Here is a 25,674-nt window from a genome sequence, read left to right on the forward strand (position 1 = left end):
CAATGCCATATGAGCAGATGAGAAGCGTGTCACTTCTGGATCTAGGCCTTAAGAAGTCAGGCTTGTGCTCCTTCAGCCTCTCTTCTTCCTGGAGCTAGAACTCCCCTAACCAGCTTTTCCCACGTAGATAAAGGCAATGCCCTAGGGGATGGAATAGCAACAAGGAACAAAGGAGCCACCCTAAACCTGGACCACTTATCGTAAGACTGTTTCAGGAGAGAGAAATTAACATCGTCTTTGGGAGAAGCCAGAGAGGAAGGCTCTCTTTCTTACAATCACCTTTTACCCTAATTTATATACATGATAAATGAAAACTGATTAAAATAGACGACTAAAAGGCAGACTCTCAGAATGAGTCAATACTACTGAAATTCAACTCTTATTTACAAGACATACTTGAAACATAATGACTCAGAATGGTTGGAAATAAAGAGATGAAAAGATATATACCAGGCAACCACTAACAAAAAGAAAGCTATGGTAGCGTGCAAAATAGGATCGAAGGTGAAAAAACAATGGACAGATAAACATGTAGTGAATTTACCTAGGTAACTGTATTATAGTCCTGGCTTTGTGATTTATACAGTGGCAACTTGGGCAAATTGCTTTCTTCTTTTCTAGTTTGAATTTCCATCATTATATAAGATGGTATTTTATTTGCAGAATGGTGAGAATTAAATGAGATAATACATGGGAAACCGGTTTTCTATAGCCATAAAAATATGGTAACTCAAATTCTATCACATAATTAATTCATTCAACCTTTCCTGAGCACCTATGATACATCAGAAACTGCACTGAGAACTGGGAAAATGGAGATAAGTCAATCATAATACTTGTCATCAGGGATACTATATGTTAAAAAATGAGTTTATTAATAAAGTCTTCCAAGGCACTGTGGTGGGGTAGGGGGATGTGCATTTCATCCAGAGTGAGTGGCCAGTTCTAACCTGCAGCAGGGTCAAAAGATTTCATAACGAAGCGACTCTTAGATTGAATCCTGAAAGATGAGCAGGTGTTTGGACAGGCTGAGTAAGAGGAAGGGCATCCCATGAGACAGCACAGCGTAACATTATGTGGCCTTACAGGGAACTGCATGTGAGGAGTTCAGAGCTGTTTGATGAGACAAGAGAAAACTTCATCCTACAGGTAATGGGGGAGCCATTCAAAGGGCTTGTTCAGGGAATGACTCACTCCATTTTGTATTTTAGAAGGCTTAGTTTGGCCACAATGTGAGAGATGACAGTGGTGGAGGTCCCACCAGCTTTGAGAGAGTGAGACTAATAAGGAAAGAAATGCAATATTTCTGCGGCTTGAAACAAAGGGCCTGAAACCAGGCAAGAACAATGAAATGGAGGGAAGGTGATCGACAGGAACGTTCTGGTGTGTGGATGGGGCAAATGGGAGAGAGAAGAAGGAACCTGGGACAATTTTCAGATTTCTCCTTTGGGTGACTAGGTGGATTCTGAAGACTTTTACTGAGAGCATGAGACAAGAGAGAAAAGCCAGCTGGCAGGAAAATTACCTTCTGTTTTAGCGAAGCTGAGTATAAGGTCCATGAGATGTCAGGGTAGAAACTTCTGGTAAGAAATCGGCTTTACAGAACTGGAGATCTGGGATAGAGATGGCCATTTATGAGTTATCAGCACAAGGTTGGTAGTCGAAGTCATTCATGGGTAGGTGTGCATAGACCAGGCAGCATTAGAAACAGAGTAAGGGCAGATTATTCAGGCACTCCAACATGTAAGCGGTGGCAAGAGGGCTGAACAAGAAACGGCTGGAGAACTTGGAGACCGAAATGTCAAAGGGGCCAGTGGAAGAGAGTTTCAAGGACAAATATCAGGTCCCCAACGACAAATGCTGCAGATAGGTTAAGTAAGAAGTGAACTGAAAATAACAACAATCTGATTGTTTTGGTGGGCATTTTTTAAATAGCCACAAATGGCCTTTGTCCCGGTCACCTGGGTGGAAGTCCGTCTGCAGGGAAGAATGAGTGGTAGATTAAGAAATGTGTGTGAGAATAATGAAAACAGGCTTTTATCTCCCAAAAAGCTTGGCTGTGAGGAGGTGGGGACTGGAGGCAGACTGGATCAAGTAAGTGGTTTTGATTTTTCAGTTTGTTTTTAAAATGTGTGAATGTGTTTGACATGATTAAGAGCCGTGGGAAGATGCTGATAGAAGGAGCCTGAAAGTCCAGGAGAGGGAATAACCCGAGAAAAGCCATTCTTGGCTTGGAACTAGATGGAAACCGATTTCCACGCCAGAAAGATGATCGGAAACGCCATTTGTAACGTTGTTTTCAAAGGGCTGGAGGAGGTGACTTGCCATTTATTGAGCACTCACTGGGAGCAAGTCCCTTTCTCCAATTTGAATGTACTGCTGGAACTGGAAGGCAGATCGACTCCGTGGCCGGATTTCTTTCCACGAAACCGTTAATCATTAAAAATGAATAAAAGAAGCACTCTCTCAAGCTTAAACCCTCCCGCAGATGCTAATCCATCTGCAATCTTTTTAACCTCACAGAGACTAAACCATGCCTGGCACAGCTGGCTCGCGAGAGGCTCTGGAGTGCAGTTATCTCCCTTGCTCTGTTGAAGTCGGTAACTGTCCAGTGTGATTTCCTTCGAGACTCAGCGCCCGAAGGACGGGATGTGCCCGCAGCCCCGGCAGCCAGCGTTTGGAGGGAGGCGGGCGCGCCTGCAGGCGCCGGGAGCGGGAGAGAGGGAGAGGGGCGCCGGGAGGCGTCTCCCGGGACTCTCAGCCACCGCCGCTCGGGTGGCCAGCGCGTCGGCCGGCCCAGCCCGGGCTTTCCCCGCCGCTCCCGGCGCGCCCGGCGGCGGCTCGGCGCCCGGCCCCGGCCGCTCGTGTCCGCCGGGCCGCCGGGTGCCCGTGACCACCCGGCGGCCGCTTTCGGTTCCGCGCCTTATAAGGCCTGACAGGGGGGTCACGTGCGTCCCGGGCCGCCCGCTGGGAGGAGGGGGCAACGGGGGGAGGGGCGGGAAGCAGGGAGGAAAAGGGGAGGGAGCCGGGGGCGGAGGAAGGAGCGAGGGGCGGATTCTGTGGCCGTGGGAGGCGGTGGCAGCGGCGGCGGGGAGCGGACCGCTCGGAGCTGGACCGAGGAGGAGGAGGAGGAGGTGGAGGAGGAGGAAGGGACCGGCGCGGGGGCGGGAGAGCGCAGCGCGGCGGAAGCCGGAGACGGCGGGAGGGCCGGTGGCTGGCCCCGGGCAGGAGCCTGGGCGGCGGCGGCGGCGGCGGCGGCCGAGAGGACCGCGGCGAGGGAAGCGCATCCAGCGGCCCCGGCGGCGGCGGCGGGCGCGGGCGGCGCGATGGAGCCGCAGCACGTGCGCCCCGCGCCCGGCGCCCGCAGCCCGGCCTGGGAGGAACCGGTGGGTACAGCGCCCGCGCCCACCCCCTCCCACTTCTCCTCTGCTCCCCCCCGCCCGTGCCGGGTTCCGTTCAGGAAATGGCCCGGGATGAGGTCCCCAGCTGCTTCCCAGCCGGGGCAGCGCTTCCTCCGCCGCCCGGGCTCCTCCTCGCGCGCCGCCCGGAGCGCCTTTGTCCGGCCAGCCGAGGCTCTCCCCGAGGGGCCGCTGGCGAACCGCTGACGACGGCCCTCGGAGGACCGTTTCCGTTGCTTCATCGACTCCGCAACTTTTGACTTGATTTTAGAGCCCGGGGCGGGTAGGAGGGGGGAGAGGACAAACCCAGACTATGAGGGCAGCTTGCGAGCTCGGAGGAGACCGCTCTTCCCTCCTGAGACCGCGCCCTGGCCGTCACCTGGGCGCGCAGGTTCCGAAGGACCGCCGCCAGCGCCGGCTGCTCGCGGCCGAAGCCTGGAGCCACGCCTCCTGCTAGCCGCTACGGCCCTGGGCGGGCCGGGGTTCAAGGGTTTTGCCCGGGATGAAGCGGGAAGCTAACCTCGATCCCCCTGCACATGCCACCCAGAGGTTGGGTAATTTTAGGGACCGAGAGCAGCGTGTGCGTGCGTTTTTCGTGTGTGAGGATAAGGAGGAGACCCGGGGGCTTTGGATTTATTCCCTCAAACTCCTCCAACTTCCTTCTTTCTTCCAACTCAGTCAGAACCATCTCATATCCCTCCAGGGATTCTACCCCGGAATCCCCGTCTCACTCAGAGCTCTGTAATCCTGTGTGGGCTGCCTTTTCCCTGGCATCGAATTTTGGCTCTCCACGCCCTGCCTCGATGTTTGCTACTCCGTTTGGGTTGAAATTCTTGAACCTATCTGGAAACCCTCGTCTGAAATTTCTGGCCTCACCCGTGTTCTGTTCAACGTGTTCGGATGCTCTTTTCCCAGGGACTCTGAGTGTCTGCTCAGGCTGGCCCCCTGCCTGTTAAGAGCTTCTAGGTCAGGTGCCAGGCTTGGTTCTCCTTTTTCTTTTCTAGCATGTACACTCTCAGCTCCTTTGCCCAAATACATTTCTCTGCCTCTTGTTTCCCGACCTTTCGGAAGTGTCCTTGGACTCTGATCCATCTGTATCTGCAGCTGTCTTTGCTTTTGTAAATTTGAACTTGTTGTTAGGTTGCCCATCTGCTCATATTTCTTCTATTGTGGTTATCACTGGGGATTAAATTGTTCTTGAAACTAAAACTACAATTCGGTTTTGAAGTTTAAATCAAAGATCATTGAGAACTAAATTCATTGACCTGTTTTTGTTACTTTCTTACTTTCAAAACTTTACTATATGAAGTCCCATGTGAACCCTGATGCTTTAACCAACACCAATCACAGGGAAAAATACCCTGTTATATGTATTTTACTTTAGGGGACCGATGGCAGAACTACTTTGTGCCTAGAAAAATAGAAGTTTAATGTTATTTTACTTCAAGTGACAAAAATGAAAATGCTCATTTATTTGCCTTTTAAAACTAGAGCCCTAACCGAAATGTGTGAATGAACTGCGACACTTTATCCAGACTGCAGAACTCTCCTTTAAAAACTGGGTTTATTTTCTTTAAATACTGAAGGCCTTTTTATTCACTCAACAGATATTTTATCCAGACACCTACTGTGTGCCAGGACTGTTGGATATAGCAGTTAACACAGACACAAATCCCTACATCCTCACAGAGCTTACATTCTTAACAGAATGTCTTGTTTCATGTATGTTAGGAGTTGACATTCAGATAGTGTAAAAAAAAAATCTTCAGAGATCTCACGTATGTAGCACAAATGATACTTTGACAAAGTGATTTTATTTGAAAACCTATGGTCTAAGTCTAAGAATTCTCATTTAAGTTCCTTAAAAAAAATGTTACCCAAATTACTGAAAAGTAGCATATATAAGAAACAGGGGGGATAGATTAGGGGAAAAAGAATGCTTAAATGTGAATTATTTCAGACCTTTGGATCTAGGGGAGGAAATATCAGCTTAGTCTAAATATGTTTTGAAAGGACACAAAATTCATCAAAATCAGGGATTCTTGAACTTATCTTGGGTCAGTGATCCCTTTAAGAATCTAACCAAAGCAATGGAGTCTCTCCCCACAATGTATCTGTGCAACATGCATATAAAAATAATAGTAAAATTTCAGGCGAAGCGCAATCTGTGGACCCTCAAAGAAAGAGCTTGCGATTAGGAGTCCATTTTGCAGTTATTGAAAATCTGCTGTCCGATTTCAATATCGGCAACTTTAATACTTTACCATAAAAGTATACTCATTATATTTATAATAAGAATATTTAATATCGAATATAAAATATTCGCATTACACAGACCCTGAATCATTCCTTATTGTGTATAATAGCATACCCATAAGGATTTACTCTCCTTGTTCTTTTTTGTTGAAACCTAAAACATGGTGATATGATTCTACCTGGAACTATTCAGACAGAGGAGTAAACATAATCTCAGGGATTGATGCTGTATGATAGTAAAGAGAGCAGCCCTTCTGGCTTGCAGTGTACCCATGTCTGTAGTGGAGAGTCAGCTACTGGACTTCATGACATTCTTTGTATTTTGAGATAAAATGAAGTTATTTAGTTAAGTGAGGGCATTTAAATAAACAGTTAGCCTTACCATTACCCCAGCTAGGGCATCAGGCCTAAAAGATGAATGTTAGTTAGCATTCAGGTTGTTGTGTATTTTTTTTGATGCCAGCTTTGGAATGTAATTGAATCAGTGGAAATACACGCATTACCTAAATTTCTAATCAATATGAAAATATTTTGGTGGTGGGAATGGGTGGGTGGGAAGATACTTAGTCAAACAACCCTTACTCATAGATGATATCCCCGGGGCGGGGGGTGGTGGGGAGATATGGGTAGCTTGAATTCCAGCCCAAACTCAGAAATTGTGGGAGTATTTAGTATTTACAAAGCAGACCTCAGACAGTGATACTAGGATACTAGGGTACATTTTACTTACTAAAATTTTATTTTATTTCCATGTGGTTTTTGTCTACTTGGCTCTGAGGAAGTGATTCAAAACTAATGGAAAATTAGAAAGGGAAGAGTTTCAAAGGAAAAGGGCCAAAATATAAATGAGAGTTTAGAAGCGTATTTGTGCATTATGTCTAGATGACAAAAGGTTTTTGCTTTAGGTGCAGGGATGACCATAGGTACACGCAGTTGCTATCATGATGAATCTAAAATCTTTGCTCATTCAGGTAACAACCAAGGAAATTTTAATGGAGCAAAGTTTTGAATGTTAAATTTCAAATATGTAACAGTATATTATGGAAGTAGTTATAAAGTTTGAATGAAAGCAGGCCTGTACTTATTCAGCCTGCAGTGTTCTTTGCATGGTTCCCATTGATTAGGAATATGAGTTCTAGATTGTTCCTGTTTGGAAGTCCAGCTTGGGTTCTTCAGTATATACATGTAGAGTTCTATTGTGATATAGTGTATAACATAAAAGCATAGACCATAAGGGATTTAAAAGTTGCAAATGGCTATTAAACCTCTTTTGTGACAAGTAATGATAAGGATATAATTTAAAATATCTATCAGTAGAATATGCTAATATTCACAAAGTTGGTATCAGAATGAGAATTGGTTGTGATTTATACATCTTCAGTGTAATAATTTTTCTTTCTTTAAATGAGGCAGGAAGCCCTGTAAAGTAGCAACCTAATTTAGTAGTAGTTTCTATTTCCATTTCATCCCAAATGCAGTGTCTACATGGCTTATGTCCAAGTTTTTAATAGTGTGTTTGTGATATGTTATGTACCAAACAAAGATTTCAAAGTAATAATAAAAGAAATATGTAAGACACATCTAAGAAGTTATTTGAAAAATCTAAAAACACCAAGTAGGGAAAAAGTCAAGGGAATCTTGTAAATCTAAGAAATAAAGTAATATACCACATATTTGAAATTTGCTTCAGTTGCCATTCTGAGCTACATTAAAATGGTTGAAAATATGGAGCTCTTGACATTGCTATTATATTTTTAAGGGAAGTGAATGCATTGCAGGTATACAATATACAGATTGGATATTCATTCTGGAAACTTCTAGTTTACAGATAAGAACTGAGAAGAATCTAATGGATTGGGTACCTTACATTAGGGATTGTTTGAAATGATCTCAGAAGAGGTGATTGAAGAAAAGAGGATTTTCATGAACTGCCTTTTGTGGGAAATGAAGTGACATTCCTTCATTTGCCTACACACTATTTTCACTGAGTGTTCTATGTGCTAGGGAAACTGTAGAGCAGGGATAATTTATTTAGCATGAGTAGGCTAAGACTGGCTATGCTTTCAAAGTCACAACCAAGTTTTAGAACTTGTTACAGGAGTCTTTGAAGAGCAGGTACAACTGAGGTTAAATCTTTATGGAGTAATAAATACCTTCACTTTGAGGTATTAATTGCCCAGCTCTTGCACGTGGAACTCTTTTAGGGTATCTTTAAGCAGTAGTGTCTGAATCAGAATGAGGAGTGTATTCAGCCCTCTTCTTCACATCATAGGATGGGCGTGGGTCTTCAACAGTGCGTTTCAGTTTCATCACTCTGCCTGGACTCAGGAACGTGGTACTATATAAAGTGTGACTACAAACATAATAATTGACAAACTAACTTTTGTTACGTAGTGTGGTAAAGTGAATAGAACATTAGCATAGTAATCACATGATTTTGGCCCTAGCTCATGATTTGGGGCCTCACTTTCATTAAAGGAGGAGGGGTCTGAACTAGGTTTATTCTTTCAAAAGGCCCTTTGCTAGGTGTTCTTGTGTACATTGACCAACCATCGGACTCATCAGTGACCCAACAGGTAGGTTAGTCTAAAGGCCATTATTCTGATTCTTTTTCTCTTAAAGAATTCCCTTCACAAGAATATATTCTGTGTGGATCTAGAATACATATTTACAACACCATAACGGCTCTTAAAGTTTATTTTGCCTAGCTCCTTTCCTTCCTAAAGACAGCTAGAGCTGGAGAAGTAGTTTCCATCAGTTAGTATTTCAAGCAGCAATCTCCGGTCTCTGAAGATTCAAACCAGCACATTTTACATTTTAATCGGCAATGTGGATATACAGTATTGGGATTGCATATTCTTTCTTATAACCTCTTAGAACTGCAATGGAATTATCGTTGAGAGTGAGAGTGCAACTAAAAAGAAACAAAACAAAACTCCAATAGAATGCTAGTTTGGAGGACCCTTAAAGGTCATGTCAACTGAAAAAGTAGAAGGTCAGATCAACTGAAAAAATAGGAATGGGCACTGAAGGACATGAACACGCTGAAAAGATTAAATGCTTTTCTGAAGTGTGAGGAGTTTCCACAGTCTGGCAGGGACTTTTTGCCCTACTTAAAAATACAGCTAAGTTTAGCGTTCTCTGTGGATGACAAGAGGAATCTGTCATTTTAGTGTCTTCTCCCCCAAGCCCTCCCACACCTACAAGGGTTCTTTGACGCTGAGCGTGCACAGCCTGCCGCGAGGCTGCTATTCCCGAGTGGGCGCCCGCTTCGCCAGCTCGCTTGGGACGAGTTGGGAGCGGTGGCTGCAGCCTGTTGATCCCATTTCCTCCTGCTCTGGTCCGGGTTAGGGAGTGGCTCTCCCAGGACCTCCAGTGTTTTCGTGCTCGGGCACTGGTGTTCACATGGTTTCAGTGCATTGTTTTCTCGCAGGCAGTCCCGGTTAGCGCTTCAGTTTAGACATTTATTTTGCATTCTGTGGTCTTGGGCTGCGTGTACTCTCTTGTTTCTGCGCTCTCTCCACGCCCTTCCCAGTTTCCTGTTAGCCAAAGGGATCGCTCTTTCTGAACGAAAAGTTCTCAGAGCGGAGTGGAACCTCCCGGAAAATGCTCTTCTCTTCCGTGTGCGCCGGATGGAGGTGGGGGTGGGCCAGAAACTAAACACCACGGTCGGGAGAGCTGAAAGGACCCGAACCGCGAGGCGGAGGCGGGAGAGGTACGGTTCATCAGAGATGCGCTGAGGGGTCTCGAGACGGACAGGGGGCAGCGCCCATCCATCTGGGGGGCGGAGGGGACTTTTATTCAGCGGGAACTGTGCGGCGAGGCCCAAGGCTCTGGAGGCATTCTAGGTCTAGGGGGTGGCAGGGTGTACCCAAGGGAGTCGGGAGGAAGCTCTAGGTTCCCTTTCTACTGCAGGGGCCGTTCTTGCCCCAGCTGCGCGTGAGCCGAGGGAGGGAGCTCAGCCACTGCCAGGCTTGCGGGGCTGGGCTGCTGAGGTTTCCGCCCCCCCCCACCCCCCCGTCCATCCTGGGGACCCCAGGCCAGGGGGAAGTGGTAGGTTGCCCCTGTCCCTCTGTCACTCCCATCTTCTCTACCCGTGCAGGTCGTATTCTGGGTCAGGAACCTTGTAACATCCCGAGGCTGCGTGCGCAGGGGTCCCAAGCGGGTCGGGGTCCGCGTCCCCTGTGCCCCACTGCACTCGCGGCTTTGGCCGGAGCCGGGCGGAGGGGCCTGGAGGGCGGCTGCTGGGAGGGCGTCTGATCCCCCGCGACTCTTCCCCTGCGAGGGCGGCTGGGGGAGCGGAAGATGGCGGCTGCGGCCGGGCGCGGGGCTCTGGGCCCGGCTCGGACCGAGCGCACCCACTGACCGCCGCCGCCGCCCCCGCCGGGCGGTGCTGTGTCCCCGCAGGAGTCGGAGAGGATGGCCGGGGCCGGTGGCCAGCACCACCCTCCGGGCGCCGCGGGAGGAGCGGCCGCCGGGGCCGGCGCCGCTGTCACCCCCGCCGCTGCGTCGGCGGGGCCCGGAGACGATTCGTCTGACAGCGAAGCGGAGCAAGAGGGACCCCAGAAACTGATCCGCAAAGTGTCCACCTCGGGGCAGATCCGAACCAAGGTGAGCCGGGCCTAACGCGAGCGTGGAAGGCGGGAGGCTTCGGGGCGTGGAAGAGGAGCCAGGGCGCCTGGGGCGCTCGGAGCGCGCCGGCGATCCCGGGAACTTGGGGCACAAGGTGAGGGCGGGGCCTGGCCCGGGGGCGGGGCCCGCGGGACCTGGACCGCCGCGCTGCAGGAAGGGATTCCCGGGCCCCGCGCGGGAGGCTGCCAGGGTGGGCTCCCGGGGAGCGCGGCGGCAGACATGGAGGAGAAGGGAACCAGCGGCTCGGCGGGAGCGTGGGAAAATGCTGAAGCGCTCTTGAGAGTTCCCACTCAGGGAACTTAAAAGGACTGTTTTATTTTTTTGTCCTCCCTGCGTGCGATGGTTGGGTGGAGTATGTGGCTTGCGCAGAGAGCCGAGTGCAGGCCGACCAGCCAAAGATGCAAGAAGCCCCCCACCTTCCCTTCCCGCGGACAGCAGCTGTCTCCTCCGCAGGACCACTCTGAAAGGGTGGGTGGGGAGGTGACAGCAGACAGCCCCCTTACCTCCCGCTGCCGTTTGGAAGGCAGAAGCCAAGGCGCGACGCCTGTGTAAATGATGCTCTCGGTTAAACTCACCCTGTGTGACACATCAGCAAGCCAAGCTTTTGAGTCGTGGGTTCCTGCTGAGTGCAGGGTTCAGATCTTACCACCATGGTTATCTTAATGAAGATTGACCTCTTTGTGTTATGTGGACATTAGCATGCTGTGTTACTCTTGTTTGTGGAGCAGGTGCTTTTGACCCCTGAGGGCTCAAAGCTGAGAGTTTTAAATAGATATTGAGCATATACATAGAAGATGCGTACCACACTGAAATATGAATATTCATATTTTTAAGTTTTCATCGTACTTTAAAAATCATCATACTTTAAAAGTCGGTTATCACTGGGGTAGTTTAATGAGGTATTTGAAGAGAACTAATGAAATCATTGGCTTTCTGTGCTCTCTTTAAAAATAAATTTGCAAAAGTTGATTCTATAGTTTTATGAGAATTTGTTTTTTAAGGTCAGTGGACTCCAGTAGGAGAGTAGAACTTTTATTATATGTTTATGAAATCATGCTTTTATTAGCCTGCCTCCTTATTTTCTAAAATAAATACATGTAAGCACATGCAAGTGTTAACAAGATGTACTTAGCAAAGAGTCAAAGATTGCTTCGGTCATTTTTTTTAACTGCCCATCCTGTAACTCATTCTAATAGTGACATTTCTTCATTTAATAGAATCTATGATAACTTAAGGATATAGGGTTTAATGTATTTTTTGAAGATTAAGGCTAAACAAGATAGGGACTTTCTAACAGTGCCTTTAACATTTGAAATCTTAATTTTAAAAAAGTTCATAAAACTGTTACTAATGGGCAAAATGGCAGGTTTAAAAATGGGATATTTTATAGATTCTTATGAAATGGTTAAAATTCCACTCAAACACATCAAAATTTACCAGTACATTTATACTGCTTGAAAGAAAATTTAAAGATGGCTTTAATTTGAGTTAAGTTAAACAACAAATTTGGTGTGGGGGGGTACAATTAAAATTTGTAAGTCTTAGGAATTCATAGTAATAGCTAAGTTTATATTCTTTAAATTTTATATTATCTATGGTTTGGGATAAAGCACGTTTTCGAGACTAAGAATAAATTCAAAAAGCATATTTATTATTGGTTTTCCACTTAACTTTCTAATAAAAATATTTAGCACGTTTTTTCCATAATTAGAGATAGTGATCATTAAATGAAATATTTCTTAAGTATCCCAATTGAACTGAATTTCAGAAATTCTGCATTTTATACTAACTCATACAAATACATATAAGTTCATCAGCATTTTCATATACGAACACCTGAGATCCAGGCCTAAACTCCTGAGACCGTGAGCCTCCCCTCTCTGCCTGCCTCCCCACCTCAATCCAGACTGTTCATATAATGCTACAAATATCATCAGTTATATCTCTTTGTCACACATACTGATTCTCAGGGAAGCGAGCTCGTGCAGTAAGGGCATTCATAAAATGCGAACTGCTAAATTTAATACTGGTTCCCAGCCTTCAAATATGATCCAGGTAGGAGTTAAGGGAAAAGATCTTTTAGAAAAAGACTAAACTTACTTGATCATCTCCACAGATACGCAAGATGGGAGAGTCTGGACTAGCCCAAGGCCTAGTGGTTTTTGAGATGCAAAGCAGTTCTGGGGCGCTTGAGTGGCTCAGTTGGTTAAGCTTCCGCTCTTCAGTTCACCTCAGGTTGGGATCCCAGGGTGCTGAGATGGAGCCCTGTTCCAGGCTCAGCACTTAGCATGGAGTCGGCTTGAGATTCTCTCTCTCTCTCTCCCTCCGCTCCTCCCCTGCTCACGCTCTCTCTCTCTAAAAATAAACAGATCTTAAAAAAAAGAAATGAAAATATTTCTTAAATGAATAACTTAAATGAATAATGTATGTATTATACACTTATATAAAGCTTCATATATCTGGACATTACTATTAAAACCTAGTACTTATTTTAGTTTCCTTTAAGTGCCTTATGATTATGAAGTTGTTTGGTTAGTTTAGTTTTGGGGTACAAAAGGCCGCTAAAGTAATTACCTTATTTAAAGTGTTCTTTGTTGTAAATCTGGCTAATGTTTTAAATAATTTGAATAATCTTAAATTAAATGTGGTCTTTGGAAAGTATCCAGGTTTTTCTTAATTGAAAGAAGTAATGCGTGCATATAATAGGATATTCAACAGCGTGAGAGGATATTCAGGGATGGGAGGGTGTTCAGTGAAAAGTAATTTCCCTCTCACTCCAGACCTCGTCTCCATCTCAGAGGCAATTGTTGACATTTTTCTTGGTATACTTCCAGAAAATGTCTATGAACATACATATGTTTCTTTAAAAAAGTACCAATGGGAACATTCTGTACACATGCTGTGTCTTGTTTGGAGCTCTAATAGGGTCATTTCCCTCATGGCGTGTGCACACCTACCTCATGCTTTTTAATGGTGGGAAAATATTCCATCATGTTAGGTTGAACCAAATGAATTTGCTAGGTCAGTAGGTCAAAAATGGTCAAGGGCCTGGGAGGTGAGCGAAATGGGGAGATGTCAATGAAAGGGTACAAACTTTCAGTTATAGAATGAAATAAGTTCTGGGGACCTGATGTGCAGCATAGTGACTATAGTTAATAATACTGTATTGTATCCTTGAAATTTGCTGAGAATAGATATTAAGCATTCTTACTTTTTAAAAAAGATTTTGTTTATTTATTTCAGAGGGAGAGAAAGAGCAAGCAAGCAGGGGGAGGGGCAGAGGGAGAAGGAGAGAGAATCTCAAGCAAACTCCCCCAGGAGCACAGAGCCCAAATTGGGGCCCAGTCTCATGACCCTGAGATCATGACTTAAGTCAAAATCAAGAGTCAGAGGCTCAACTGACTGGGCCACCCGGCACCCCTAGATTTCAAGCATCCTTAAAACACAAGCACACACACACATTAATTATGTGAGGTGCTGATTATGTTAATTAACCTAATTGTGGCAATTATTTTACAATATGTATGTCTATCAAATTATCCTGTTTTATACTTTGTACATAATTTTGTTTGTCAATTATAGCTCAATAAAGCTGGAAAAAAATGATTGAGTGTGGGAAATTTCATATGGTTCAACCTAACATGATATATCATCGTTTACTTACCCAGTTCTCTGTGGAAGGAAATCTGGGTTATTTTAGGACAACATTACTCTCAGGGTTTTTTGTTTTTGTTTTTGTTTTTTTGTTTTTGTTTTTTTTTTTTTTGCAGTGGATATGATGACTTTTAAAGTAAAAAATAAGACTGGCATGCTTTTAAAATTAGTGTAATTTAATAATAATATTCTCCTGTGCATTTCAGTACCCTCTCACATCCCCATTTTGTATACTCCTTGTTCCCCTTTTCATTTTTTTCCCTATTTCTTTGTTCTTGCTGTGTACTATTTCTCTCTCTCTCTGTCTTTCATGTTTTTCCTTTCTCTGTATCAGCTCATTAGAATTTTGGGTGGTCTCAGCTAGCTACCCAGGTGCTCAACAGTAGATAATTTTACAGCTGCCTCTATTTCCCCAAAGGAAAAAAAAATCCCTTACTTAGAAAAGTGTAAATGGTGCTGATGTGGGAAAGCCAATGGGAGCTGTAATTCCTCCCATCTCTTCCTCTCTCCTTACCTTTGGCTCTTATTCCTAATTCTTAGTTCTGTCTTAAGGAGGAGGTTGATTTTACATTCAGATTTACTGTTGCAGAGAATTTCACAGGTATTTATTGAGAATGAGACATTTTGAAACAGCACTAATACAAACTTAGACCACCTTGGTTTTGAACATGAATGTGAAAGAAGTTTTGTTTGCTTTTTCTTGGCCAATGAATACTGTAGCTGGTGAATACTGTGGCCCATGAATACAGGGACTGGCTGGAGGAACCTAGATTTGTAGACTAAGATTGTTCAACCATCATAAGCCCCATGGTATCAACAAATGAACCATCTCAGTGACTTTTTCTGACAATGACTCATCTCAGCCAAGGTCTCGAAGCTTCATGTGTCAAAAATATCTCCTAATTAGGTTTATTGTGTTCTCATTGATCTGGCATTTCTATGTCTTCTTACAGTTAATTTGGAATATTGATGGGTCTTTAAATTCAGGTAAAACACACCTAACCCCTGGAAAGATATTCAGACCTTTGCAACATTATATCTGGATTAAGACATCTCTTTAAGCACATTAACAAAATAGTCACCATAATCTTCAGTTAGTACCGTGGTTTTACTTTAACATGAAGGATGTATAACATAAATTTTTGTACCTTTACGGTAAGGCAGTATATAGAGATATTGATTTGTATTTTTCACTGCTTAATGAGATGCAGTTTGTGCAATTAAAACATTATCTTTCACCATAACTGTAGTTAGAGGTATCTAGGGAAGACTTGCTCAGCGTTTATCAAATCGTAGGTGGCAGCCCGTTAGTGGGCCATGATAGTTTACATCTAACATTTGAAACAGAGACGGAATAGATTATGATTTCCTATAACCACGGTTCTGAGTGGAATCGTTGGATTGGGTAATGATCCAAATATGAGGAGAAACAAAAACATGGCCAGAAGATTGTTAAGAAGTGAGAATAAAGTAATATTGACAGGTTTATTGTTCTGAAGCTCAATAAGATATGAGAAGCAAGTAGGAATTTTAACATTTTGCTAGCTGATGAGCAGGAAGATGCTTTGAATAATAAGAATAATTAACATTCATCTAGGGCAGAACTTGGCGAACTTTTTCTGTAGAGGTTCAGATAGTAGTGTTTTAAGCTTTGTGGGCCATAATTACTCAACTTTACTGTTCTCGTGTAAAAGCAGCCGTAGACAATATTTAAGTGAATAAGTGGGGAGATAAAACTTTAAGGACACTGACATTTGAATTTCATACAGTTTTCAGGTATTAAGAAATGGTCTTCATCTTCTTTTTTATTTATTTATTTTTATTTTTTAAATTTTTATTTATTTATTTTTTAAAGATTTTATTTATTTATTAGAGAGAGAGATAGCAAGAGGGAGAGCAGGAGTCGGGGCGGGAGAGGCAGGCTTCCTGCTGAGCAGAGAGCCTGATCCCGGACTGGATCTTGGGACGTTGGGATCGTGACCTGACCCCAAGGCAGCCACTTACCTGACTGAGCCACCCAGGCCCCCTCATCTTCTTTTTTAAGAAAAGCCATTTAAACATGTAAAAACCTTCTTAACGGATGGGCTGTACGAAATCAGGTGGCCAGAAGGAAATGGCCCATAGATTTGGCTGGTGGGCCATAGTTTTCTGACCCCTATTCTAGATGGTGGAAATTGGTACAATTCGGTTTGCAAAGCACGGCAATGTTAAGGTGCTGCTCAATGCAGTCAGCATTTAAGGGACGAAATGAAGCTAGATTTCAATCCATTTAAAAATCTCATCTTTGTAGAACATTTTATTTTTAGCTTGGTTTGCGTCTTTGCTTCCATTTTAATGTGAACTAAATATAGACTGGAAACTCTGAGTCCTGGTACAGTAATACATGGTATAACAGCTTTCTTTCCATTTTGATTACAAGTTAAACATGATATTCCATTATTAAAGATAAGAGACATAATAAATAATTTACTAAACCTTTACATATAACTTAAGATACCTTATTTGAAAGTATCTAAATTTAGAAAGCTTTCGCTTCGTTTAAGGTTGAGTGTTTGCTGTTGTGGTGGGAGTGACAAAAGGTTATATGACATGACCATTGTCAACCACCCAGGGCTCCTTTCTGTTTCTAGGGTACAGGGTTTCACTCATATTGGATTTGTTAGGCTTTACTTACTCAGGAAATGTGTTTATAAGCAAAGGTTTTAATTAAAGAGAGTTTGTTTTATATCTAAGAATAGACCTTTGAAAAAGGCCATAACATGTTAGTACATTATTTTCCCTTGGCAAATTTGTGTGGTTTTGCTGGGTATCGAGTAAATTTTCTGTGAATATTTAGTCGTTTGAAACACTCTTGATTTGGCTAAGTGGCTTAGAATGGTCAATAATCATTATTGGTAATAGCCTTGATTCAGGATCCCATGTGCGTTGTTTCTGCTTTAGGTAGTCGTTTATTTATTTGTTTTTTAAATGAACTTGTATGGCAATAATCCCCTCCCCGTTGCTCTTTGTTATGAGGGTGTTGGGAAGACTGTTAGGCTCTTGTCTTAATCCAAGGAAATATGATTGACTTTATCATGTGTGGAGCTGGAATTTCTAACCTTCTCACTGGGCCATTTGAGTCCCACGACTTTTTCAAACCCCCAGCATGTGTTTTACTATAATAAATCTTTTTGGATAGGCTTGGGGCATTTATCTCAGAAATTTTAAAATAACTGTCTACTTAGCATCTCATTGTTTACAGAGCGGTTTCAGTAACGGAATAAACTGAATACACATGAACTTATTTAACAGTTGTGTGAAATTGCCTAAATTTTACAAATGATAAATCTGAGACTCAGTTTAATATCTGCTGCGTAAATGGCAGGCAGGAACTCAAAAGTAAGACTTCTTTTTTTTTTTTTTTTCCATAATGATTTTTTATTATATTATGTTAGTCACCATACAGTACATCCCCGAAAAGTAAGACTTCTAACTACTGTACCATTATTCCCTGGCACTGTAGACCTAATGGTGGGTTCCAAATTCCTTTTTTCAGGAGCTCCATAAGCTTCTTGGGTTTTGAAGCATTACCTCTACAGGGTAGGGGCACAGACGGATGCAAGCCATCTCCTCTTCTCTCCCCCCCCTTGCCCTTCCCCCCTCCCCATCCTTCTCCTCTCCCTCCCCCTTCCTCCTCCTTCCTGCCCTGCCCTTTATCAATTTGTGTAGTCTGTAAGTATATCTCTCACCAGTGTTACGATTTCATAATGTCTTTTTGCATTTGAATTTCACGCTTTTAGTGGCAATGTGGAAGAGTATGTGTTTGCAAAGTAAATTTCTGAATAAAAAATTTCAGCTGAAATATCTCCCGATTTTAATTACTATTAGCTAAATCATGGAATCCCTTTGAAAAAACATCGTTAGAAGGACTAATTTAGAAGAAATGTTTTTAGGTAGCTAACTCTTCAAATAGGTTTTCAAAGAAAACTGTTAGTTTCACTTCCATAAGGTAAGATGCTATTTTTAAAAGGTCATGATATAGCATTAAAAAGAATTATATAAGGTAATTTTCCATGTGGCCTATTGAAGCATAGTTGAGGAAAAAGTATGCGTAAAATTTATTTTTAACTAGTTAAGGGATGAAAATGACATTTGGGGTGCCATTTTCTCTACCTATTTTATTTAAATGAGAAATTTTGTCAGGCTGTTTTGACTTGGATTATTTGTACAAACTCATGTAGTACTTTAAAATTAAAATGGGGGTGCCTGGGTGGCTCAGTCAGTTAAGCGGCCAGCTCTTGATTTTGGCTCAGGTCATGGTCTCAGGGTCATGAGATTGAGGCCCACTTTGGGCTCAGTGCTGAGCGTGGAGCCTACTTAAGATTCTTTCTCTCCCTCTCCCTCCGCCACATTCTTGCTCTCTCTCTCTCAAAAAAAATTATAATATTAAAATGATGTTATAATGTAATGTTAGATATCATTAATATAAAATAAATATAAATTTTATATGTTTATATATATAAATACATGTAATGTGTGTTATATATGCTATGTGAACACAATATATAATTATAATATCGCGTTCTATGAACATGTTATACACATGTTCCATATACGAACATATCTCTGGAGTTTGTGAAGCAGAATGGTCCAATGAGCAGCCCTGAATCCAGTGTAAGAACTAGAACACTTCCAGTACCATGAATCCACCTGTGTGCTCCTTCTCTTTTTTACCCCTTTGTTGCCCCTCAGTTCATTCAAAAAGATATTTATGGTGTTCCAAGCACTCTCATAGGTGCCGGGGATTGAGCAATAAACAAAATAGACAAAAAACTGCCTTCGTGGTGTTCACATTTTAATGCAGGAAGAAGTTATGAACTCATAAATATGTAAAATGTGTAGCATATTAGAAGGTGAGAAGTGCTATAGAGAAAAAAATAAATGAGTGGGGTTGGGGAAGGAAGGGGAAAGGTCTTCCTGAGAAGGTGACATCTGAGTAAAGATCTTGAGGGAATGAACCATGGACTTCTGAGAGAAAAGCTATATAGGCAGAAGGAACAGCAGATGCGAAGATCGAGAGACAGAAGCTGTGAGAAGGAGGGGCATGAAGTGGGACCGAAGTTGGGGGTGGTGGGAGTCAGGGGGAAGCAGGTAGAAAGTTGGAAGTAGATTAACAGTGTCAACAGTAAGGTGGTACTATAGAGAAGAGTTCTTAGCCTGGGGTTCATGCATTCCATAGTGTGGGTGGGGCTTCAGAGGGCTCCCCAGATATTATATCTGTGTGTGTACGCCCCTCAGAAGACTAAAACCATTGATTTGTAAAAGGGAGTTGCAGGATGGACAACAAATGGTAGATGAAAAAAATACACTATAACCAACTGTTTTCACGGTCATTTGGAGAAATGCTAAAATGGGGGGTGTGTTCAATGGAATGAATTGTGTTCAGCGGCATAGGATAGCAGGTTTCCTTCCGGGAGTTAGTAGTGTTGGGTTTGCATCTCGGCTCTTTCGGGTACTATTAGGTGACCTTAGTCATGTTACTTAATGTGGCAGAGAATGCTGTGCTCCTCAGTTTCTGTTTCTCCTGTTCTTCCTGGCCCACCCTTGGACTTCATTTCCCCCCTGCAGATAGGCGGGGTTAGGTAACTGAGTTCAGGTCAGGGGAATATGGGTGGGAGTGATGTTTGTCATTTGGCTTCTGAAGCCTTTTATGAGACTCTGTGTTTTGTCTCTTCTCTCACCTGCCAGCTAGATGGAGATTATCTAGTGAGAGGAGCTTGGATCCCTGAATGACTTCATGGAGCAGAGCCTCTGTGCCCCTCCCCTAACTCTCACTGGTCACATTGGATTGTGACACTAAAAGGAACTAGACCTTTACTGTGTTAAGCCTCTGAGATTTGGGCATCGTTTGCTATATCAGTTAGCATACTGTGACCAACACACTTCATTTCTGTGAATGCAACTTTCCCATTTGCAAAATGGATATAGTGATTTCTGCTTTATAGGGTAGGTAAGTAATGAATGATAAAGAAATACACCATATGCTTCTGTATCCTTGATTTTTTGTGATTATTTTATTAAATTGGTATAAAATCTGAATAACTCAATTATTCACAATACATGTATTTTCTAAATAACTTAATCAGTAGGGTTTATAGACTACTGTTCTTTGTTGACTTTTAAAAGACTTGATAAAACTACTATGGTTTTATGGGCCATTATTTTGTCGTTAAAATGTCTTTGCTACCATGAGGGGCTCTTTGGACATGTCAAAACTCATACTGCAAGAGCGATGAAGATAGGCTTACTCTACTTGTTGATTTTAGCAAGGGTCAGCCTTGTTTCTAGAGTAATGTATGTTATATGTGTCTTATCAAAAAATACTTTAATAGAAACGAGTGACCACTTAGAGGTGGTAGTGGAAATAATTGGCCAGGTAGGCTTTTAGGTGCTTTTGTGGCCCAATCTACTTTATCCTGGAATGACCTTCCTGACATCTTCCTTGTCTCCTCGAGTACTGTTTACTCCTCGGTCCACACAATCTGGCTTTTGCCCCAACCACTTCGTGAGAACTTCTTTTGCAAAGGTCACTACCATCTAATTGCTAAAATCCTGTGGTCTCTTTCTAGTTTTCACTCAACTGTATTTCATGCCAATTTTGTCGCTGTTGACCATTTTTCTCATATCTTTCCCTTTTGTTTTCAAGGTTTGAATTTCTCTTATCTTTCTTATTAGCTTTTTACTGCCTGTTCATCTCTAGCCCTGACTCCTTTGGCTAATGCTAAATGTTTTTGTTTCCTAGGATTCTTATTCTAAGTCTGTTTGCCCCTGTCTTAGTTAATGTGATCGATTAGATTAGACTTCCACTACCAGCTGTACCGGTCTTTCCCTAGTCTGTGCTCTTTCCTGAGACCTGGACCTATATTTCCTTTGCCTACCAGTGCTGACCCTAGTGGGTCCTCTAGCTATCTCAGCCTTGACATTGTCAAACCCAACAGGTATGTTCACAGTCTCCCCATCTACTGGCACATTTTGCTTCACTACTTTTATATCTTACAGGATTTGCCTCGTAGTTAACTTTGACTCTTTAGCTTGCTAATCAACTTCATTAACCCATTTGCTGTCAACAAATATGCATTTAGAGCCTACTTGGGCTGGGCAGAGTGCTAGACCCTGCGGATGTGTACGAAGCAAACACAGCCCCCTTCTGCATGGAGCTCAGTCAGCAGTCACCAAGTGTGGTCAGTTCTGTTTTGTCATATATTATCTCATTTAATCTTCATAACAAAGTTGTTAAGTAGGTGGGTACAACTATTATATTCATTTTAGAAATGAGGAAACCAAGAATTAGAGAAGCAATTTGCCCATGGCCACACAGCTCTCCAGTGACCGGTTTGCTGCCTGGTTTCAAACTAGGACGATATACTGTCCCTTTGTCTACTGTATGTATCTGTTGTGAACTCGTCCCTTTCCTTTTATTTCTATTGCTACTTACCCTAACTTCATTTAACCTGCAACATTTATCATTTCCATGTTTGCAATGGAGTTCCCGTCTGGTCCGCCGCCAGAGTTATCTCTATGAGAGGGAAGTATGATCATAACACATTTTGCATGAATCCTATCCATTGCCCCTTACTAGTGGAATAAAGTCTAAATTTCTTAGCATGGCTTAGTAGGTCTTTCTCAGTTTGATAGTAAACCACCTTTCTATTCATTTAGCCAGTATTTACTGTGTATTGTTGTAGGTGCTGGAATAGTAAATAACATTAAAAAATGCTGTGTACTAGATCTCACATTCTGTTGAAGGAGAAGTTAATACACATATATACAAATATGTACCAGACATTCATAAGCATAATGGAGGAAAATAAGACAGGATGGGGGGTGATGGGGCAGTGTATGTGTGTGTGGAAAGTATTTGGGTTGACTTGGTCCAGGAAGGACTCTCTTCGGTGAAGTGATTTTGAACAGAGATCTGAAAGAAGTGACGTGAGCCATGCAGATATCTGGTGTTGGAACATACCAGGCAGAGTCAGGGCCATGGCATTCCAGTTGTGTTTTCTGTCACTGTCATGCTGTGGCCGATCATGCCAAACTCTTCTCTGTTCCCAAAGTAAGGCAGGTACTGTTGTACCTCCAAGTGTTTGCATGTGATATCCCATCTACCTGAAATGCTCCTTTTTCCTCTATTTCTCTGCCTGATGTCTTTATTTATTTAAAAGATTTTATTTCTTTCTTTGAGAGAGAGAGACAGAAAGCACAAGCATGGAGAGGGGCAGAGGGAGAAGACCTCGGGCTTGATCCCAGGACCCTGAGATCATGACCTGAGCCAAAGGCAGACACTTAACTGCCTGAGCCACCCAGGCGCCCCTGCCTGATTTATTTTTAAGTACTATTATTTCCCAACATTTCTGAAAATATTTGAAGTGGTTTATATTCAGTATTGTGTATCAAGCTTAGGTAAAATATAGATAAGACTATGAGACCAAGAATGTTAGTAGGTTAGTCTACAAAGCAGGGTGTCTGTGTCATCTGTCTATCTATCTATCTATCTATCTATCTATCTATCTATCTATCTATCATTAAAGATAAGTTGTAAATTTGGTCCCAAGCTTCCTGGTAGCCAACACTAGATCATTTACAAAATTTTATTATCAGGGAAAACATTTTTTGTTTTAGTTCCCAAGGAAAGGTGTCTCTTAGTCTTCCACGTGGGGGTCACTGAGGGATGAAGTAGATGCTCCCCTCACCGATACGTGGGCAGGATGGGATCTCGTGCGGGCCTGGTCTTTCCTGGGAGCAGGATTGTTTATCCAGAGTGTGCCGTAGATTTGGAAGTAGCGCTTTTGGAAGTTTTTTTCTGATTGTTTCAGTTTTCTTCGTGGAATAAGAAGCTGGACCATCAGCTGAGAATAAGATTGGGGAGAGGATCTTAGAGATCTGGGAGAGAGGAAAAGGTGTGAAATACTTGAATAGGAGAATGGGAAAGGGAATGGAGTAGAGACATGCAGTGTGAATATCAGGTGGCATTTCGGGCACACCTGAGGCAAGTGACCATGAATTGAAGGTAAGCACCGTCGGCCTGCCCGTGGGACCATGTTCAGCTGCGTGGTTGTCGGCACAGAATAAATAGAGAACTGGGTTAAACCAGGGTCGTGGTTTGGTTAAGTAAGTATGGCAGAGCAAGAGGGGATGGGAAGACTGAGGGTGGACACAGGGGAGAGATTACAATGACGAGCTCTGGAATTTATGTTAGGTAAAGAATGAGCCCTCGAGACTCTTAGGAAGGGACTATGGGACCAAGTAGCCAAGGAAGGGTAGAAGAGAAAATCATTGCAAATAATTAAATTTTAGTCACTTAAATTAAAGAAGAAGAAGAGAGAAAGAAAAGAAAGCCTACTAAAAAAAGCTATAGAGTTCTAATTATTTTATTTAAAATTTTTTAAGAGAGGGAGAGGGGAGGGGCAGAGGGAGAGGGAGAGAGAATCTTAGGCAGGCTCCACGCCCAGTGCAGAGCCAGACTAGGGGCTTGATCTCACAACCCTGAGATCATGACCTGAGCCAAAATCAAGAGTTGGACACCTAACCGACTGAGCCACCCAGGAGCCCCCAGTTTTAATTATTTAAAAAATGCTTTACAGATGCAATAATAATAGGTTTTGCTGGGGGAAGTCTCTGGATCATGTATGCATAGCTGGGGTCTCTTCATCATTAGTAAAATACAAAGAATGTTTTACTTAGAACATGAAAATAGTTCCTCAAAGAAATAAATGGATCTGGGTTGGAATTAAAAACAACAACAACATACAAATGAAACCTTAACATGCATTAAGTAACTCATGAGTCCTAGTTTCAGTTCTTACTGGTTAAGTCAAGAGCGTCTTCAAGTTTTAATTTCCTCGTATTTAAATTCTCATAAGGTTCTTTTGAGGATTGAGGAGATGAAGTCCTTAGCTCAGTGCCTGGCACATAGTAAATGCTAGTAAATGTTAGCCACATATTCAAGAATCTTGAGGGGCACGTGGGTGGCTCAGTCAGTTATGTGTCTGCCTTCTGCTCTGGTCATGATCCCAGGGTCCTGGGATCCAGCCCGATGTTGGGCTCCATGCTCAGTGGTGAGTCTGCTTCCCCCTCTGCCCCTCACACTGCTTGTGCTTGCACTCTCTCTCTCAAATAAAAAAAAAAAAATCTTAAAAAAAAAAAGAATCTTGGGTGAAAGGCACTCTTTCTGAAGGGTGCTTTTGCACTTAGAAGGATGCAAGGGAGGGAGGTGCTAGTGAAATCTTCAGTCTAGTGAAAATCCCTGTGTGTATCTAGCCTTTGGCAGGCTAGAGTCAAAACTGTGTAATTGTAAACTTTTTGTAGGTTGATAAGGGGATGGCGATGTTCTCATAGATCCAGCTAAGATTCCACAGTAGGAAGGGAAGAATGTTGAAGGAGATTCAACTTTCCCCTGGTAACACGGCTCCCTTATCATCATCCATATCTATGACAACAATTCTAAATCATTACTATTCAAGCATTCATGGTCTTTCCCCTCCTCCTCTTCTTTTTTAAAAATGATTTTATTTTTAAGTAATTTCAACACTCAACATGGGACTTAAACTCAACAACCCCAAGATCAAGAGTTGCATGCTCTACCAACTGAGCCAGCTAGACTCCCCTCCCCTCGTCTTCTTAAAGAGGAAGCATTCTAACATGTTCTGTCAGCTCCTTCATTCTCCTTTGTTACAGAATCTGATGGTGGATATAACGAGGGGACAGGAAAATACTCATTCTATGGCATTATTACCTTCAGGGCCTCAGTGTGTGGGGGGTAATTGAGAAGCTGGAATGAACAGGGGAAGTCACAAGTGCTCTGTCCTGTCAAGGCAAACTGTGAGCATACAAGAGACATTCCCTGGGAAATATTTAGGTAAAGGGGGAGGATTAGGGTCCTACATAAGCAAGTAAGAGAAACAGACGTAAAGTATGGGTTATTGTCATCACTGTGACCCCACGTATACCTATAGGCTGATAAGGTATTGATGTATGCACTTGATGTACAGTTTAATTAACCGTCTATACAATGCGAGCACGTGATATATGAAACATTTAAATTATAAAGTAGTTGGGCACCCATGTTCATAGCAGCATTATTCACAAGAACAAAAAGTAGAAGCAACTCAAATGTCCATTGATGAATGAATAAAAAAACCAAAACGTGGCATATACATGCAATCGGCTTAAAAAAGGAAAGAATTCTGACACATGCTACGACATGGATAAAGTCTGAGGATGTTATGCTAAGTGAAATAAACCAGCTACAAAAGGATGTATAATCCCCCTTGGATGAGTTACCTAGAGTAGTCAATTTCAGAAAGACAGAAAGGAAGGATGGTGGTTACCAGAGGCTGGGAGAAACCGGGGAATGGGGAGTTCGTGTTTAATGGGTACAAAGCTTCAGTTTTGCAAGATGAAGAGAGTTCTGTGGATGGATGGGGGTGATGGTTGCACAACCATGTGCATGTATTTAAATGCCACTGACCTGTACACTTAAACATGGTTAAGAGGGTAAGTTTTATGTTAAGTGCATTTTACCATAATTGAAACCAATTATAAAGTAGGCTTCATAGGAATGGCCCACTGTAAACTCAAATAGTATTTACAAGATTTTTTTTAGTGAGATAAAAATGAAAAATAAGCTTAAGAAATGTGCAAAATATGAGGAAAACTATGAAAACATCAAGAAAACCAAGAAATTTTGCTGAGGTAC

The 25,674-nt window shown here is 42.8% G+C and overlaps 1 protein-coding gene across 6 annotated transcripts in view; it reads left to right on the forward strand.

Annotated features, from left to right (window-relative positions):
- Positions 1-1,114: 1,114 nt before the first annotated feature.
- The window catches only part of DGKH (diacylglycerol kinase eta), a 173,796-nt gene continuing 149,236 nt past the window's right edge, over positions 1,115-25,674 (forward strand). For 4 of the 6 annotated variants that reach the window (XR_015725943.1, XM_045811125.2, XM_045811127.2 and 1 more), the window contains exons 1-2: positions 3,318-3,386; positions 10,062-10,265. Coding sequence is in view for 5 of the 6 variants with exons in the window: in XM_045811125.2 (XP_045667081.1) it covers positions 3,327-3,386; positions 10,062-10,265 (264 nt within the window). In the remaining variant the exon portion in view is untranslated. Of the gene's footprint in view, positions 1,150-3,317; positions 3,387-9,119; positions 9,370-10,061; positions 10,266-25,674 lie in introns of those variants that run through there. The other 2 variants (XM_087865120.1, XM_045811126.2) reach the window with 2 other exon arrangements.

Source organism: Ursus americanus, chromosome 10 (genome assembly GCF_024610735.1).
Source record: "Ursus americanus isolate L20-20 chromosome 10, mUrsAme1.1.p, whole genome shotgun sequence".
NCBI classification, from domain to species: domain Eukaryota; kingdom Metazoa; phylum Chordata; class Mammalia; order Carnivora; family Ursidae; genus Ursus; species Ursus americanus.